This window comes from Clavelina lepadiformis, chromosome 1 (genome assembly GCF_947623445.1).
Source record: "Clavelina lepadiformis chromosome 1, kaClaLepa1.1, whole genome shotgun sequence".
Classification (NCBI taxonomy): domain Eukaryota; kingdom Metazoa; phylum Chordata; class Ascidiacea; order Aplousobranchia; family Clavelinidae; genus Clavelina; species Clavelina lepadiformis.
Window position 1 is genome coordinate 12,374,433 of NC_135240.1, and position 19,953 is coordinate 12,394,385.

General features: G+C 36.5%; 2 protein-coding genes across 3 annotated transcripts in view; both read left to right on the forward strand.

Moving 5' to 3' along the window:
• Positions 1-10,474, forward strand: part of LOC143444113 (adenylate cyclase type 5-like) — a 22,518-nt gene extending 12,044 nt beyond the window's left edge. For both annotated transcript variants that reach the window (XM_076946838.1, XM_076953822.1), the window contains exons 15-26: positions 224-369; positions 540-705; positions 812-909; positions 1,148-1,229; positions 1,404-1,505; positions 1,756-1,914; positions 6,383-6,558; positions 6,708-6,947; positions 7,810-7,966; positions 8,217-8,421; positions 8,572-8,696; positions 9,031-10,474. In XM_076946838.1, coding sequence (XP_076802953.1) covers positions 224-369; positions 540-705; positions 812-909; positions 1,148-1,229; positions 1,404-1,505; positions 1,756-1,914; positions 6,383-6,558; positions 6,708-6,947; positions 7,810-7,966; positions 8,217-8,421; positions 8,572-8,696; positions 9,031-9,171 — 1,797 coding nt within the window. In that variant the 3' untranslated portion in view covers positions 9,172-10,474. The remainder of the gene's footprint in view (positions 1-223; positions 370-539; positions 706-811; positions 910-1,147; positions 1,230-1,403; positions 1,506-1,755; positions 1,915-6,382; positions 6,559-6,707; positions 6,948-7,809; positions 7,967-8,216; positions 8,422-8,571; positions 8,697-9,030) is intronic.
• Positions 10,475-13,428: 2,954 nt separating this feature from the next.
• Positions 13,429-17,285, forward strand: LOC143455195 (growth hormone secretagogue receptor type 1-like). The gene is made up of 9 exons (XM_076955070.1): positions 13,429-13,886; positions 14,118-14,246; positions 15,078-15,207; positions 15,291-15,419; positions 15,695-15,834; positions 15,998-16,143; positions 16,229-16,315; positions 16,474-16,612; positions 16,765-17,285. The coding sequence occupies exons 1-9, from the start codon at positions 13,807-13,809 to the stop codon at positions 16,931-16,933; spliced, it is 1,149 nt and encodes a 382-aa protein (XP_076811185.1). The 5' UTR covers positions 13,429-13,806; the 3' UTR covers positions 16,934-17,285.
• Positions 17,286-19,953: the final 2,668 nt, after the last annotated feature.

Sequence of the window (19,953 nt, forward strand, 5' to 3'; positions counted from 1 at the left end):
CTCTGTCTAATAAACTTAAATCGAGCCCTGCTTGCACGTAGAGCTGGAAGCACCAAACGTACATGCCGCATTGTAAACTTTGCATTGTTTTAAATACAAAACTTTTCGTAATTGTTGTCTTGACATACACCACAATATTCTCGGCACGGCGTATAGAGTAGAAAGTAGATAATACATTGGTGTGCACTGGTGAAAAAGTCTAACACATTTTCGACTGATCAAGGTTCTAGCAATTCCTGCCGTAAATAACTCAAATCTTCCTGGACAACCTGTGGTTTCCACGGTAACGACGCACAATCACCGAAGGAATTTTGGCAAAAACAAAACCGACAAGGGGATGAAAATAATGGGCTTTGCTGACAACTCCAAGTAAGGCCTGGGCACCATGCTATAGCTGTCATAACTGTTACAGCCTATTGTACATGTGTTGCGTATTCAGCGTGATCTGTGCGTAATTATGTGTCCGTGACGTACATTATGGTAAGGTGGACAGACACATGACGTGACATAGAAACCGACAAGTAATCTTTTTCTGATAGACACCTGTCACATGACCTGCTGATGGACAGCAACGGAAATCCAACAGATGGAGAAGTGTACGACTTCCTAAACCGAGCAATCGACGCCCAGTGTTCAGATCTGGACAGGTTAAACCATTTTAGTCGATTTAAGACTTCGTTCAAAGACAAAGCAACGAAACAGGCGGTATGTGTGACATCCTTTATAATCCTTGTTACAGCGATAACTGAAATTTTTGAAACTTTGAATTTGAATTTTACACCCGCATTCTTACAGTAGTTGTTGTTTTCAGTACTCTCAACAACACGACCATTACCTGCATCTCTACACGGGATTTGCCTTGTTCATCTTTGTACACGTTGTTATAATCCAAGTGCTTGTGATCAGCTTGTACGTACTACATTGACATTATTTTCAAATGTGATTGTGTTTATAGCCTTACTTACTGCCTTACTGCGCTAATAACATCAGAAGCTGCATTGGGATTCTCCTTCCCTCAACCAAATACAATTACATCATACGGATGTATTGTAATATATCATAACGTATGGAAGTTGTGTCGTTTGCCAGAGTAAAACAATTTGTAAAGATGAAATTTTATGGATATAATGTCGACATTATTCTTCAGCAAACTGGAAATGTTGATTGTGTTTTGCTTGACTGCCGGTCTCATTTTGCCTCCAACCCTCATCGCTACTTTGTGCTACAAGGTACTTGCATTGTGCCTGTGGTATGATATACAGTAGTAGTGTCTGTGTGTTGTAGGATGTGCACATTATGCGTTGCACAACTTCCGGTGTTATTTTTAATTTTCTTAACACGCAGTACCCTTCCGGCAAAGTTTGAGTAAGTATTTGCGTTGTTTAAGTCATTTTTTCCTGCAGAGAGTCCGTCGAATGGACAAAACCAAGTTAAACTCACGTTTGGTATCCAGTATGTCTGTCGGTATTATCGTCCTTCTATCAGCTGCCGCATTTGGAAACATGGTACGCTCTATTTAGATAAGTACAATGAAATCCCCAATGATGAATGGCAGATGTTTTGTGTTCGGTTTAATAAACGATTGTAAACGTTGCTCGAGTTAAACTTATCACTTATATGCGGTTGTGTTTACTATGTACGTGGTTTTCCTGCTTATCTTTGTCTCTTACAACGTTTCTCTTCGCAACGTGTAAGTTAAAATTGCAATCAAGTATTTATTTGAAAATCACCTACAATAAAAAAATGTTTTGTCAGATTTTCTTCGGGTCCACGAAGCTCTACATAAGCTGTGCAAAGGCGCTCGATCCAAATGCCAGCACCCAACCGCAAAATGTGTCGGATTTTTTAGGCATCACTTTACTGAACCAGACTTCTACTGTGTGCAATGAAGCGCCGACCTGCCATTTTCCGCAGGTACGCTTTGAGGTTTTCTAAAATTTTACCGTCATCTATGGAACGCCAACGCCGCAAAAATAGCAAAATGTTAAATTGAATGGGAACTTTGCAAATTATGTTTTGTTTTCATAATTTGATTGGAAGGTTTTGAAACGTAATTTTATAGATTCAAATCACGAAACAACAAGCCAAACGCCAAAGCCGGCAATCAAACGGTCTTTTCTGTGATTGCTGTTGCACGATTCATATGGCAATTATCAAAATGGTTTGGCAACATTTACAATTACACCACAGTTTTATAAACTTGATTTTTTAAATCAAACCACGACATTTCAAGTCAGATATAACAACTGCAAAGCAAACTGGCTGTTGGCAAGTTACAATGCCTAATGGCAAATGGTATTTTCTTTAATCGGATTGCAGTTTTGTTAATCACATGTCGGTTTTTTGAATCATGTAACTTATACCATGAATTATAAAATGGCCAAATGATTGGAAATTAGTCTTCGTGAATTAAAAATGGGCGAACCAATTTGCAAAATACATACGTGATTAAACAAACATGCATTCCTAAAAGCACTAAATGATTCTATAAAAGTACGTATGAATCACATAACGTCTTCATGAATTGCCAAGTATAGATGGATCGGCAAATGTATAGATGATTTGCCAAAAGTGCATGAATCGCCAAATGTACATGATTCGACAAATGCATGCATGAATCGCCAAATGTACATGATTCGGTAAATGCATGCATGAATCGCCAAATGTACATGATTCGGTAAATGCATGCATGAATCGCCAAATGTACATGATTCGACAAATGTACGTGATTCGATGAATGTATGCGTGAATCGCCAAATGTACGTGAATCGACAAATGTATGGATGGTTCGTTGTTAGAGTGCGCCGCGCCAAGTGTGCAAAAATGTCTCTATTGGGGAAAAAATGTCTCTCTTGGGGATACCAAGAAGAAAAAGGGATTTTGAGAGAAGACAAAGTTTTCTGAATAGCCTATGTTTCGGGCAGGCCGAAAGTTACCGTGTACCGTCAGTGCAAAATACTTTGCGATCAGCAATAAGCGTAAGCTTAGTTTTGTTCGCAATGAAGAATGGAATGTTTCTTTAGAAGTTATTTCAACAAAACACGCGTTAGGTTATGTTCTACAGTCGACTCCGCTTAATTCGGACACTTTGGTTCCGCTCACTTTTGGCCGAATTAAGCGGAAAATCGATTGTTCGTTTCATGGTCATGCGTAAAGACAAACAACGCATTTAAAATACTGCAGTGTTGCGTAATAAATGAATTGCACCTGTGCTATACTGCAGTAATTGGCACTGATCGCATAAAACGCACAAGAGTACGAGTAAATGAGTACGCATAAAACGCACATTCCGAGCCGCTTCCTCTCTGTCTTTAAACCTCGTCCACGAAGCATAGTCTCTTCACGTTGTTCACGCAGATTTGCATCATTTTTCTGCCAATCTTGCAAAGTACGTTTTGATACCAACGCAGCTAAATGACGAACTGTCAAGGAAGCGTCGTCATTTTTTTCTTCGTTTACTTTAGTGAGCAATTTCACTTTTTCATCTAAATTTTTCTGTACCATTCTGTTCTACAAGATGGTCGCAATGGTACCGAAGTAAAAGCGACTATGAAGCTGGCACGGCGTTATATGAATTCATTGTCGATTGTTATCGCATCAGTCGTCATTGTTTCACCATAATCACTCATAATGCAATTGAATCTTGTCTTAAAACGAACGAAGTACTGTTTATTGTGTCATAACCTAACGATGGAATTGCGAACCTGTGTCCGAATTAAGCGGAGAATTGTCCGAATTAACGGGAGTTTTTTACGTTCAATTTTTACTTTTGTTCCGTTCCCGAGCATTTTGACCGAATAAAGCGCTTGTCCGGGTTATCCGGTGTCCGAATTAAGCGGATTCGACTGTATTTGAAATGTGATTATTAGGGCAACCAAAAGTCAATATGGTCAATTTTTTTTACCTGCTCAGAATGCTATGAAACAAGCACAAAACAAATTTCAGCTTTGTACGACGTGTGGTATAGAAGTTATTAGGTGAGACAAAGTCAAAATGTTACGTTAGGTCAAAATACGGTCAAATTGTTTCGTTAGGTCTTTTTTTTAGGTCAAAATCTATTAAACTTGTAATTTTGTAACCATTTTGTAATTGTATTCTTCCGTTTTTCTCTTTTCTTGTACCGCAAACAATTCCAGTCCCGCAAATTTTACTTAGAACCCAAGCCACAAAGAGAGGGAAGGCTTTTCAGCGCGTTTGGTGGCGTCACGATGTGACGTCATTGCATTTGAAACTGCAAGTTGTCAATCTTAATACGCAGAAACGAAAAAAAAGTCAACACTAGAAAAGCATTTTGTCATTTTTAAATGCAGCTTTAGATTAGAAAGTTGCTGTAGACCGTGTAGAGACTATCAGTATAGCGTTTTTCAAAATGAGATGAAAATTTAAACTTTTTAGGTCAAAATTTGCAAATTTTAGGTCAAAAAACTGGTTGCCCTAGTGATTATTAAGCCGGGCCAGTACTGCAGTGCTGTGGTAGGCTGGTATATCCTATTCAGGCTAGTCTTTCAAGAGCGCCTTTTAGCGTTTTATTAAGCAGCACATGAGGTTGGTTGGGTTAATTTCATTTTGCAGTCAGAATTGCAGACCTGAATGGAAAGGAATACCACAGCACTGCAGTACTGGCCCGGCTTAATAATCACATTTCAAATAGAACATAACCTAGCGCGTGTAGTGTTGAAATAACTTCTAAAGAAACATCCCATTCTTCATTGCGAACAAAACTAAGCTTACGCTTATTGCTGATCGCAAAGTATTTTGCACTGACGGTACACGGTAACTTTCGGCCTGCCCGAAACATAGGCTATTCAGAAAACTTTGTCTTCTCTCAAAATCCCTTTTTCTTCTTGGTATCCCCAAGAGAGACATTTTTTCCCCAATAGAGACATTTTTGCACACTTGGCGCGGCGCACTCTAACAACGAACCATCCATACATTTGTCGATTCACGTACATTTGGCGATTCACGCATACATTCATCGAATCACGTACATTTGGCGATTCACGCATACATTTATCGATTCACGTACATTTGGCGATTCACGCATTCATTTGTCGAATCACGTACATTTGGCGATTCACGCATACATTTGTCGAATCATGTACATTTGGCGATTCATGCATGCATTTACCGAATCATGTACATTTGGCGATTCATGCATGCATTTACCGAATCATGTACATTTGGCGATTCATGCACTTTTGGCAAATCATCTATACATTTGCCGATCCATCTATACTTGGCAATTCATGAAGACGTTATGTGATTCATACGTACTTTTATAGAATCATTTAGTGCTTTTAGGAATGCATGTTTGTTTAATCACGTATGTATTTTGCAAATTGGTTCGCCCATTTTTAATTCACGAAGACTAATTTCCAATCATTTGGCCATTTTATAATTCATGGTATAAGTTACATGATTCAAAAAACCGACATGTGATTAACAAAACTGCAATCCGATTAAAGAAAATACCATTTGCCATTAGGCATTGTAACTTGCCAACAGCCAGTTTGCTTTGCAGTTGTTATATCTGACTTGAAATGTCGTGGTTTGATTTAAAAAATCAAGTTTATAAAACTGTGGTGTAATTGTAAATGTTGCCAAACCATTTTGATAATTGGCATATGAATCGTGCAACAGCAATCACAGAAAAGCCCGTTTGAATGCCGGTTTTGACGTTTGGCTTGTTGTTTCGTGATTTGAATCTATAAAATTACGTTTGAAAACCTTCCAATCAAATTATGAAAACAAAACATAATTTGCAAAGTTCCCATTCCAATTAACACTTTGCTATTTTTGCGGCGTTGGCGTTCCATAGTCATCTGTGAAGCGTTTTATGTTCGCCCGAAAGCTTTTCGTATGATTTTTCCACGATTAAACATGTATGAGCTATAAGACTATATTTGAGGCCTGTTTAGTTATTGGTAAATATTGGGTTCTGTTGACGTCACAGTGTGCTGGCGTATATTCTGATCACTGCTTTCAACACGTGGGCTTATTTAATTAACATCCTTGCAAACGTAAAGCGAGGTCATATGCAACATTATTATTCATACTTGTCCTGCTTGTGTGTGATGCGAGGGTTGTTACTATTTTTATTATCGACATGTTCGCAATAGACGTGCAAAAAAGGAAATTGTTAATTAATTGTCGAAATTTGTTATATTGTTCGATGAAAATAAGCTATTAAAATGATGGGCAGGTGCTTTAGATGTGCGTTTTGATGCATTAGTATTTCTATGCATCCCGTGGTGCATTTTTATCTTTTGACCTATGATTCCACCAATCGTTGATGTAATTATTGTGCGCTACCCCACGCCCTATAATCTTTCGTATATTTTCGAAAGCAATGCTCGTCCAGCTACTATTGTTTATTTTTTAGTATTTCACCTACTGCCTCGTGCTGTCCATGCTGGCATGTGCCCAGTTTCGAGGGACTTCGGGTCCGGTCAAACTTCTTGTGCTTTTCCTGCAGTCTGTCGTCTACATATGTCTTATGTTTTTCTATGTGCCAAGTTTGTACGACAATGCTGACCTGCTAAATCAAGCCACTTTTGGGTAAGTTGCTCAAGGTATATTATCGCTACGCTGTTCTGAACAGCGTTGATTATTTTTAAATCGTTCTTACTGTTATTAGCCATCTCCGTGTCACAGGTGTAAATATACGACATATACGTTTAAGGCCACGGTTATGTTTGGTTTTACAGCGATGATGTTACATGGTACGTCCCACTTAAGATTATGACTCCGTTTATCCTCTTGCTCTTTGTCGCTGCCGTGTTCCTCCAAGGGCAGCAGGTTGAGCAAACTGCTCGCATGGACTTCCGCTGGAATCGGGAGGCCGCAGAGGAAAGAGAAGAGATGCAAAACAAGCAGGGATACAATCGCAAGCTCCTCCATAACATCCTGCCTGTGGATGTTGCAAAATACTTTCTGGATAAAGACAAGTGAGTTTAAGCATCTACAAGTATCCTTGATCATTGTAAGCTTTCTTGTGGTCAAATCTAAATCTAAAATGAAGTTGATCTTACATAGATACTGTAGAAATAATTTTTCAATAATATGTTAGCGGTTAAGCAGATGAAGCCGTAGTAAAAGCTGCTGGAAATATATGGCAAATTTTTTGCTAATTATCACATAGGTGGCGATGATTGTGATGCCACAATGTGAAATCAACATGCTTGATAACTGGCGTTTGAATCTAGTATGGTAGTAGTGCAACGGAACTGAGCGTTTTGCATGAAAAACGGCTCAATATGTAGACGATTAATTGCAGTTGATGTTATTTTCAGCATAAAAAATATCACAGTTCAACTGTCATATACTATTGATGCGTTTATATTCTTATGGCGATTGCCCGTACCGCACTATAGGCTCGCGCCAACATCCAACAGCAACGCCTGAGCTCAATGAGCTGTATAACAGCATCTGCCTTCACCAGAATGAATACGTCAACTATATATGTTAGGTTAGGTTTGATTAACTCATGGTATTCCTTGTTACAAAATACACGCTGAGCACGCTTTCACTGAGCCTTTGTTGTCGTCCGCGTGAAACCTTGTATTCACCTTGTAGCGTCACGATTGCTACCACGTAAGTCATAATTAGCGTCAAATTTTCGCTTTGTGCGACACGTTTTTGGCAGTAATTCCCTAACCACTTAGCATTATTGAAAACGTGTTTCTCCGGTAGACTTAACTGGCAACTACTTTATATTTTTTGATTTAAGATCAACTTCATTTCGCACTTCTCTGACGTTGAAGGAGATTTTGTAACAACTCTATCTTCATCTTTTTCTTTCCTTCTCAGAAACGATGAGGAGCTCTACTGTCAGCCATGCGATTGCGTTGCGGTCATGTTTGCGACAATCACCAATTTCTCAGAATTCTACGTCGAACTTGAAAGCAACAACGAAGGAGTGGAATGTCTTCGTTTGCTCAATGAAATCATCGCCGACTTCGACAATGTAAGAAGGGTTATTGCAAACTAATAGTAGATAAGAATGATATTTTGATGATACCATAACTTTGCTCTCTACTGATATTCTCCAAATATTGTTTTAGTCACTTGATGTTGTTTTGATTTAATTTGATTTTATTAAGGCAAAATAATAGTGAATAGGCATAGTGAAGAATATTAATGCACTCAGGTTTTCAAAATACTGTTTTTAATCATTTAAACTTTGTGTTATTGAATGATTATATCTCTTTACGCAGATTATCATTGAAGATCAATTCCACCAGCTGGAAAAGATCAAGACCATCGGAAGTACCTACATGGTAGCTTCTGGACTCAACGATTCTACGTATGACGCTGAGAATATGACCCATATTACAGCGTTGGCAACATTTTCCATGCGGCTCCAAGATCAACTTGCATATGTCAACAAACACTCGTTTAATAACTTCAGCTTTAGAATAGGTTTGTGACGATAATAATATTTAATTGAAATAAATAACAGTGAAAGTAAGAAGTAAACGGAATACGGATACAATCGATGGTAATGTAATTTATAATTGCTTCACATGAAAATATATCTCAGGTAATCGATTTTTTGTGCAATTTTGGCAGGTCTTAATATCGGTCCAGTAGTGGCTGGCGTTATTGGCACTAGGAAACCTCAGTATGACATTTGGGGCAACACTGTGAATGTCGCGAGCCGAATGGACAGCACCGGTCTCGATGATAAAATACAGGTAAAAACGAAACAAATTTAATCAAAATATTTGTCTTTGTCGTTCGACATTTAAACCGGTTTATTTGTGACATTTGTGGAATGCACAAACTTTTTTTCTGTGGAGAATATTTTTTTCTGCTGATTCTATACTTATGCAAAATATTACCTTCATTGTGCTAAAACACATGAGCTATAGCGTGGTAGATATCACCCTCACCCAATCACAGCCTGTAGGTTGAAGATTAATTTTAGTCCGTCATTTTGTGTACTTTCTTCAATGCAGAAACACACTTTGATTTACTGACGGAGATTTTTATGCATCGATACTATACTTTGCTGTTCTTTTTTCCCAGGTGACTGAGGAGATGTACAAGTTGTTAAAGGATAAGGATTTTGACCTTGTTCCGAGAGGTCGAGTAAAAGTCAAGGGCAAAGGTGAAATGATGACCTATTTTTTGGAAGGACCTCGTCCCCACGCCGAACCAAAAAGTTGATGACTCTTGTAAACTTGCTCCGCGTTCTACAAAGTTCCTTACTTTTTGCTGGAAGTAAAGTCCCATCATCTGCTCACAATTGACTCAGCGAATTTTCGATTAAGAAGCAACGCTGAAAGTCGTAACTTCAAAAGTTTACTTATTTATATACGTTGTATTTCGTGTGGAGTTTGGAGCATGCCAAAGTAGTATTGCCAAGTCGCTCGCTGCACATTATCTCTGTGACCAGGTCGTTCAGTACATATTTTATTGCATTCAAAACAGTATAGAATGTTCCACTAAAGCTTGAACTGCATCCAGAGAGCGTCCCGTCAGATGTAAAGTTTCTGGCTCAAGGTTTATATTCTTTTACAGAATGAAATTACACCGATCAAAAGCATTTGCATGTCCATAATTTCATATCTAGTTGCAGGCCCAAGAAAGCTCATTTGCCGTCACCATTTAACCATCATCCACCTCACATATTTTTTCCTATCTTTGTTGCTATGGTACAAGCGTTACTTATCAGTGTTGTATTTTTCCGTTGATCCATAACTAAAAAAAACAATTTGTGTTCCATAACTATACTTTTATTTTTTGCACCAACCTTTTTCGGCAATTTTTGAGCGAACCGTACCACGCTCGGCATTATTTAACACTGAAATGTTACGTAACTCGTGTTGATGATGTTTTGAACAATAGTGTAGCCTAAAGCACACCAATTCGCTTGACATCATCAGTCGTACTTTTGAAATTTCATCTGACTTTTTTTTGTTTCTGACCGTATCCCGAATAATCATGTTTCCATTAATTTTTAGCGCTATCATGTCCTTTAAATAGCGATCCTTATTAAAACATTAGAAATTTTTTTCACGTCTTGTTAAACGCAGCTTTTATTTGGAATGCCTTAAGTTTTCGTCCCACCAAATCATCAGTTACAATATGGTGTAAGTCAGGTGCGAAGTGCGTACTAATTACCACACCCACTGTTCCGTTGTTGCCACCGCACTTGGCCAATCATTGCCGTACACAATCACAGTACTATACCGATTATGAGATTTGTCTGGATATCGCTGGATGAACCTCTAACAGAGAAATGCGTATCTTTGGTAGCTATCAAAGCTTTAGTCGAACGTAATAAGCAGCCCGCCACTTTCGGGGCTAGTGGAATGTTCCGTTCAAGTCTTGTTTGACGTTTTTGATTTTTATACTGTGCTTTGTTATGGATGGTGCTAATTATTATTATACGCTGTGATATATAATGGATGTTTCAACTTTACCGACCTATTAAAATGAAATGGCCAATAAGAAGCCGGAAACAAGAGCGGATTGTTTGAAACGCTTTCCAACCAATTGATCTGAGAACGTGTTTTTTTCCTGAAATCTTGAGACAGTTTGGGAAATTTGTTTATAGAAAACCTCAGGGAATTTTTTAGGATTAACTTCGGCAAAGATTTATTAATATGAAAACAGATTTAATATATTACAGGGCTTTTCTTTTACCTCTACCACCTGATAACCCATATATTGCCGGAGCGTTTATAAGGAATTGTTTGCAGTTAAATTCCTGAAGTGACCAGAAAATATTGTCACTGGAGTATTTTATAAGAAACATCATTTCTTTTGGGGACGTTTTATTATCACATGTCACGTTATAGGGGAAGTCGCCCATAATGACTTAAATAACTTGAAGGAAAACTTCTCTCACTCAAAAACACGATATGCCTTGGCTAATATTTATAGGTTATGTTGGATATGGCCTTGGTTAAAATTAAGCGTAAGAGCTTTGACATATTTTCTTATTATTTATTGAGCGACTTACAAAATAAAAAATTCTTTTTTGTCCGATCTTGGGCAACCATGATAAACCAAAATGGGTCAGTACGTATCAATCCTTTACAGAAAAATCGTGCCTTAATTAACCATCTTGGACAATATGCTTTTAAAATAATTGCTTAACTAAAAAGCAAATTTAATTTGATTTTTAAAACTTTTAAGTGAAATGGAAGAATAAATCAAGTGGCTATTTCTTTACTGCGTTTATCGTTAAATTAAATTTTAATTAGTTTTTTTTGGTAAATTATGATAGGCAAGTTTTCTTAAACTTCTCTTGATGTATGTAGGTCACATAGCCTAACCTAAAAGTACGGTATTTGATTCCATTTCAGATACAGCTTAATCCAACTAATTTTGAAAAATTTGTATTTGAAGATGTTAACAAATAGTTTCAAGGTTGCTTTATATGCATTCCCATTTTAAATGTTCTTTCTCTATTTTTTATAAGATGTTTTCTAAAATAGGCCTATTATCGGATCGTGAGGCTTTGCAGGTAAACAATTTTCTATGTATTTCCTACAACAGACGTAACGTCGTATTTGTTTTATAACCCAATGTATCCCATCTTAGAGTAACCTTTTCTCTTGCCAGTTTTTAGTAGGTACAGTATTTGGTTTTGATATTGTAAGTAAAATTTTTCTGTTTTTTTCATTTCACGTCCCGTTGCCCGGTAGTGAATTAAATCATCCGCGCTTTTGACGTCATATTACGTTTATAGCTTGAAAACTGCGGTAAATCGATTGAGTTGTGTTATATTGTGGTTTTTCTGTATATTCTATAGTGAAACAACGTGAAATTCTGAATAAATAATAATCAATCATACTTTCTAATATTGGATTGTAAAGTTTTTAGCATATTGAAAAATTATGTCAACTAGCGTGTAAAACATTTGAACGTGCGTTTATACAACAATTCTTCAAAAAGTATAGGCTACTTGCCGCTGAAGTTCAAAAGCGGCAAATTGTAAGTCCGCGCCAAACGGCAAATTACGTTGTTGCGCCACTGCTCTTGTTGTCTTTAATATAAATGCAGTAGAGGTCAGAATTGGTCGTATATATAATACCAATAAAGTTACTTAAGTTGAATCGTGTATGTTGTAAAATAGGCAATTACATGGGGTTAATTTTGTTATAAAACCATTTGTTAGTTACATAATCGTTTTAAATACGGTCAAGTCATAGTTGCTAAGCACAAATGCTGATTAAGCTAAATACTGCAATGTTGTTCATATACTATTGTGTAGTATTCTATCCAGTGTTTTTCAGTAAATGTATCTACGAAAATACGGTATAACAAACCAGTGTTGTAATTACATTTTCGGAGAAGATGTTTAAAAAAGAAGATGTATGTTGTAAAAAAATGCAACTAGACAAGCATTAAAGACACAAATATTATCTTAAGGCGGCCGCACTCTACTCGATTTTGAAGCCGGCGGCATTTCAAGATTGCACGGTACAAATACATGATAGGCCTAATGTTAGGTCTTATTCCCTGCGCTTCCGTTTTGAAATAATGATTTCTCGATGGCATTTTATCCACCAGTTTAATTTTTGTCTGATAATTGTAATAAATTATCGCCCATTTAATTGCACCCATTGATGCCAACTTTTAGAAAACACGATTTTGCACTATAATTCTGCAAACACAACTAGTTATATAGCTGTCAATTCGAAGATTAGCTGCTACATAAAATGATCAATGGAACACAGGTGACCTTTGATCCTCAGTTTTCATTATAATCTTTCGGCGGAGGATAATTCTTTTAAGCATACTGCAGCCATCAATCGACAATAAATTGTATAGCATACGTAATTTCATTGTCGGATAGAAGCATACAACATGTTATTATAAAATGTTACCTTAATATTGCAATTTTATTTTTCATTTATAATTGTCAGAGCTGTATAGCAGTCAATAGACGAAAGACAAAATTTTCAAGGACCTATTAATTTGTCGTGAATGCGACATTTAACTTGTTCGTATTTTCTTCTTCATTTCAAGAATTTTATAAAATTCTTGTAAATGCCTGTCTCACACCTAGTTATTACTGTACTTTAGTAAATATAAAGCACTGAAATTATTTTGGCATGGCGTAATCGTAAGTACACTTATACAATAATTTAATAACAAAACGTTTCTCTCTGTTTTTCTGTAAAACTTTCCTTTATGACGGATTGCGTTTCGTAATACCCCCTTGTTTTTTTGAATGCAAAACTCTTGAGCAGGTTATTATTATTTACTGATCACTCTGCTTCAGGATTGTATGTCTTAGTCGAAAGGTACCTCTACTACTTATAATTGCACTTGTAGAATGTTCATATAGAGTAGACATTAATGACCATGTGAAAAGTGGATAATTGGACAATTTGATAGCCTTAAACTACGCCCATTCCGTTTAATGAACTATAACCACAACTATTATACAGAACGTTTTCATTTTCAATTATTTATTACATGGCTGCGACTTTTGCCGTTAAGCAAAAGAGTTTTAAATGGACAAATAACTTTCATTGCCATCGGAATATATAGAAAGACATATACACACTTAATGAAAAGCATATCAAAGCCATTTAGAGTTACTGATCAAGCAGTATTTTCAAGGCAAGACAGACAACACTGCGATGAGGTCAGTCAAGATATAATTCTAATGAAAATGCAGAAAGCTAAATTAAGCCTAGATTTATGAAGCTTTGATATAGAAAAATAGTAGTTACCGATCCTTGATCAGAATTGTTTAGTGGACGACACTGTTATTTTTATAAGGCGTTAGGTATAGCCAAATACAATTACTTTAGAGTAGCCTTACAAAAGATTTGCAAGATGATCAGCATTTATAACCAAAATTACACTGCAACGGTTCTTTCCTACACAGCCTCTTATGCAAATACAACGGATGTGACGTAAGTAACATAGCTGTAAGTAAACCAATGAATTCTTTCGATAGTGTAATACATGTTACAAGTCTTTGTTACATAAATAAGCATACACATATGCTGGGTAATATTTCGGTAATATTTAAATAGGTTGAAAGTTTTTTAGTTACCCTTTTTGTTTTGTATCGTCTAATATACAAACAGTGCGTAGAACAACGTGAAAACCTGAAACTTTATAAGTTTGTATATATTTTTCAGACCTTACGAAAAACCATTCAGTGATAGTGATATTGTCATTGTCGCTGTCATTTTATTGACACTGTTAGTGTTGAGCTTATTTGGAAACATTGTCACAATTGTTGTGATTGCAATCGATAAGAGCCTTGGGTAAGTTGAACTTGCGTACAAAGTAACCTACGTTATTTTTTCTTTCATTTTACTGTCTGTCGTGCTCTTCAATACACTGATTTCTTATATCTTTGGACTCATTCATTATTAGTAAACGTTTCTGTTAAATTTTTTCATAATTTACGACAACTTAAATGTGCTTAAATCCATAGATGGGCAGTACCGTGGTACTATAGTACCTAATTACTGTACCGCGGTACTTTTTCAGTACCGATACCGGTACCCTCCGTACTTAAAAAAAAACTACCGAATCTCGAAGATATATCAAGTAAAATTGCAAGCGAGCAACGTCACATATGTTTTAACCTGGAGTAACCTTTATAATAGGGTATAATAGCGGCAAATATTGCATTTCCAGCAGCATCTTTTATACAAAAAATACCCGTACCGAGTACCGACAATGTACCGAACCACTCTTTTAAAATAGTACCGAATACCGGAACCGTCGGTACATTTTTTGCCAAGTACGGGTACCGGTACCGTTACCAACGGTACTTTCAAAGTACCGACTGCCCAACTCTGCTTAAATCTAAGTTGACTGACAACAAGGAACGAATTGGCTGCTTTCAGCTAAAACAATAATAACAAATTAACTGTACAGGAACAAAACCAAAACAAAACACCTTGTAATTTTATACATGTTATGTTTTCAAGTTACAAACAGAAAAAGTTGTTTTATAGTTTCTTTTGTTTAATTTTACTAGGCCTAATGTCTTAGTGAAAGGAAATTATGTTAGTTTCCCAGTAAGGGTCCTTAATCACAGCTTCCTGTTAACATTAAGTGCACTTACTATTATGCATTGGGTACAGATCACGCTTCGACATACTTATTACAAGCCTGTGCGTATCGGATCTATACTCAGCGATAATTAGTCCCTTAAATTTACATAGACAAACGTGGGGTTTTGACAATTGGCTCATACCAGCTTTTTTCTGTAAGGTAAGATAATGTTGGTAAAAAGTATAAAGAATAATACACAACGGTAATTTAGATTAACTTTATATGCTTTGATCATTTTTCAGTTTTACTGGTCTTCAGATCTTTTCACGTGTTACGTCACTGCCGTACACATTACTGCATTCGCTTCAATGCGTCTGGCATCAATAAAATGGCCACACAAATTTGCACACGTCACCCGCAAACACATCAAGGTAAGAATTGTCTTTGTCATGGCAAATTCTTTGTTTTGGGTACCCCACCATATAAATGCTTTATAAGTTCCTAGTCATTAAGCCATAAAAGGTATTTTGTCGTTGTAACATCACATTGCACCTTGGCACCAGAATTTAAATAAACTCACAGATATCGCTGGACCACATATCATAGGTAGGCCTATCAACTCGACCACAACAATAAACCTCACAACGAATACATCAATACTCGATATATACGTACAATACATCAATGATTTCAAGTTTGGTTTTAGATTTCGGTATTATTCATGTGGGTGATTTGTTTTCTGGGAGGATTTGTACCGTTCTTTGTATTTATGAATGCCGGTAAAAGAAACCGTTTTGGGACTCATCCCTCTTCAAGATGGCCTTCTTGCACTTGCGATTACAACTGGTGGGTAACAGTTAACATTTTGTTAAAAAAATTATGAAGGAATATGTCTTTATAACTACAATAAGTTTAAGTGTCCTTAAGGTTACCGCATCTTGCTACTTAAAAGGAACAAATATCATTCTGCTTTATTCATGATGTGTGTTTTTCTCGGACTTATACTTAGGACAAAGCAATGTAAGTTGTACACCGAAATCATCTACCCAATATTTTTTTACATTCCTATCATCATAATCGTTCTCACTTCAATTCTTCTCGTACATGAACTGAAACAAAGAGCGAAAAATTTTTCGGACAAAATTTCTCAAGCAGGTACATAGCATTATGTTCCTGATAGGACAAAATTTCGTCAAACAACTTGAAGGTTTCATGCTGATTTAGTTAAGTATTGTCACAGGCATTTCACAGAAAAAAGAAAAACAGATAGTTCTGCAACTTTTCTTGATTGTCGCTTCGTTCCTTGTCGGCTACATCAGTTTTACAGGTAAAGCTTGTTCTAAATAAAGAGCCAAAAAAAACGAAGAGTCATTAATCATTGTCTTCTTCTGTCTTAAAGATTTAACTGATTTTTATACTCTTTTTGATCCATTTGTTTGTAGTAAGTCCTTTAAATTATCTTGTACTATAATCTTAACTTTCTAGCATACGGCTATTATTCGCAACATCATACATTAACGGGAAATGCAGCAATCCGTGCAAACTGGATTTTTGGAGCAGTTTATTATATTTTACTGAGGTTTTCGGAAACTGTCAACCCGTTGTTTTACAATCTTGGTTCAACGTATGTTATTCAAGATGTAGCCGTAGAGATGGTCTTAAACAAAAGTTGTTATATTAATTAAATTTCAACTGTGTTCTTCAAAATCAGTTTTTATTATGCCGCGCTATGATTACTATAGTCTGTATATCAATCACGCCTTAAATGTTTTACAGAAAATTAAGAAAAGCAACCATTAGATTTTTCCGTGGTTGTTGTCTTAAAAATGCCTCACGAAGTATGTCGAGCAACCAAAGAGTGCCACGTCGCTCCACCACGGAGTTACAAACTTCTAGAGATTTGGGCAACGACAATCCAGTAATTTTGGACGAGCAGGAACTGTGATATTGGTTTTACTGTCGCTTCCTGGATTGTACATTGTATTGTCTCATACCAAAACGTGGAAATATTTAAAGTTTAATTTTCTCAAAACAGTTTGTTAAAAATTTTAGACTTACGAACACAAAAAATTGAATTTTTCCACGCGAAATGTTTTGTACGTAAACAAGTACAACATAGTGAAAGCATAAATCGTAGAAAGATTATATTTACTCATAGGTTTTACACTATTCGCACGTTCGATTATTAATTATTAGCGATATCTCCAAGAGATGTAACCATTCCCTTTACAGTACAAACTCTCTTCCAATTCTGATTGCCATAATTTCTTTGCAAAGTACATGATTACCATAACAAGTTCTTCTTTTGACCAAAGAACAACTATAAGCCTAATAGAGAATGATGGACTTCTGTTAGATTGCTCTTAGCCTATTTGTGGTTCAGTAACCTCTAAAGCTAAACGAAGGTTTAGGTATAATGCGAGGCAGGAATATACAGTCATAGAATAGTGAGTTAAGTTTTTGTTATGTTTAAAACTTAATATTCTGCACTTGTATGGTGCTAGCCTAGTGTGCAACCAATGAAACCACCAAATATTTTGCCTGCGAGAAATGGGCAGGTTCAAGCACGTTTCTGTTTATAAATTCACGAAGCAAATCAAATCAAGCATAAAAAATTTTAATAGCCAGGCCTATTATTATTTACCCACCGAGCCTTTCTCTAACGGGGCCTATTATTATTATACGCAGTTAATACGATGTGATAAGCGTAAAATATGTTTTTGCTAAAATAAACCAAGGACAAGGTCGTTAACGAAGAACAGATTAAACCCGTAAGCTGTATACAATTCTGCTTTTTTGATCATGAGTGACATTATTTTTATTCTTATGAAAAATCTTGTGACTAAGTACTTTTTCACGCGGAAAAAAGTCAGTTTAGCTGTGAAATGTTTTACATCACGAAAAGTAATTGTCCATAGTCATGAAAGAAATTCCATCTTCACAGGTTCCCATTGGCTTTTCTGGTAGTTAGCTTTTATAATCACTTGTGTAGTAATTAACTTTTTGTAAAACCGCAATTACCTTTTTCACGTTACTTATAGAAAATTATAGTTGTATCATACTGAAAAACTGGTAATTCTCAAAAGAAATTTTACTTCCCAATGGTGTTGGGAGGTTCCACTCTTTATACTTATGTTACACTTGTTTTTGCCCTGTATCTGTTACGTTTCTCCTTTGCGGCCGATTGCGCGTTTCCGTGGTTAATTAAGCACATGTGTCTTTTTATCGACGCGTGTCCGACAAGTAGTTGCACTGACAGTTTTGTATTGGAGCTCCTGAAATGAGCTGTGTGAACGAAAACTTGACTTAGATGCTTTTAAATAAAACATGCGCCTTTAATTCTAAGAGTGAGAACAGCAAAAACGTAACACTTTTCTGAATAAAGAATAAGAACGAAGTGGTACAGTTACAATTAAGGTATAGGCTATAATATAGTGGTGCCAATAAATAATTAATCAATTAGCCAACAGATCTACTGTACAATGCTGATACAAGTAACTGCAGGTAATGAGGCTCACTAATTTCCATAACACTGGACAACAGCAAAATTATTCCTCAAATGAAAATAAACTGCCTAGACTAACTTTGGGACGCTGATTCCAAATCTGAAATCAGAATTGGTCTATCACGTCAGGTTTTCAAGATATGAAAATTCACGAAATTCGGATTTTGCATTGATTGGCACTATATTATAAGGTTCTACAGTACAAGGTATTGTGCAATTTTCTTTCCCAGCGAATTGTTGGTCATATTATGTCACAATGCATGTTATGTAAGATTAATATTGACATTATTTTGTAAATGCAATGTTCTATCTTTTCACAATTAATGCATTCTTGAATGTTCTTGGCCATGACTATAGAGGGGGGGGGGGGGTAAAATCGAAGACTCTGTGTGTTTTTGCACTGATGTTGATTCATTCATGTATGAGCTTGGCCACCAACACATTAGCACTGAGTGGAGACTGTTCATTGATTCTAGCAAAGCTAGTTTGAAAGCTGTCCTACTGCACAATGGGAATGAAAAGCCTTCTGTCCCTATTGCTCATGCTGTCGATTTGAAGGAGACGTACGAGTCTATGGAAACCATCCTACGGGTCATTAACTACCGGGCTTATAACTGGAACATATGTGGAGACCTTAAAGTTGTGTCACTTTTGCTCGGATTGCAGTTGGGTTACACCAAGCATATGTGCTTTCTCTGTTTGTGGGACAGTCGAGACGATGCAAACCACTATGACACAACTGAATGGCCAATGAGAACGGACTACATTGTTGGAAGATATAATGTTAAGTGCCAACCCCTAATTGATCCGAGCAAAGTGTACTTGCCACCACTTCACATTAAACTGGGCCTGATCAAACAATTTGTGAAGGCAATGGATTTCAATGGAGATGGATTCCTGCATATAAAAGAAAAATTTGGTGCAATACTAAGTGATGCTAAACTGAGAGCTGGAATATTTGTTGGCCCCCAAATACGTGATTTGATCCGTGACCCAGTATTTCCATTCAAGCTTAATTCAATTGAATTAAAAGCCTGGAATGCATTTGTACAGATTGTACAAAATTTTCTTGGGAAGTACAGGGCAGAAAATTACTCGGAACTAGTGGACAATTTGCTGGAATCATACCGCGAAATGGGCTGCAGAATGTCGGTTAAACTGCATTTTCTTCATTCACACTTGGAATTTTTCCCGCCAAACCTGGGTGATGTGAGCGACGAGCATGGGGAAAGATTTCACCAAGACATCTCTGTGATGGAATCGCGGTATAGAGGTCGATTTAACCCAAACATGATGGGGGACTACTGCTGGTTTCTTCAGCGTGAAACTGACACTGAACATACTCGAAAGAGCAAGTGTATAAAGCACTTTTGAGGGAATATAATGTTATTTTTGTCTGATTTAATTATCCTGGGTTGTGTTAAATTGTGCAGTATGATAATGCTGTTATTTTCAATAGA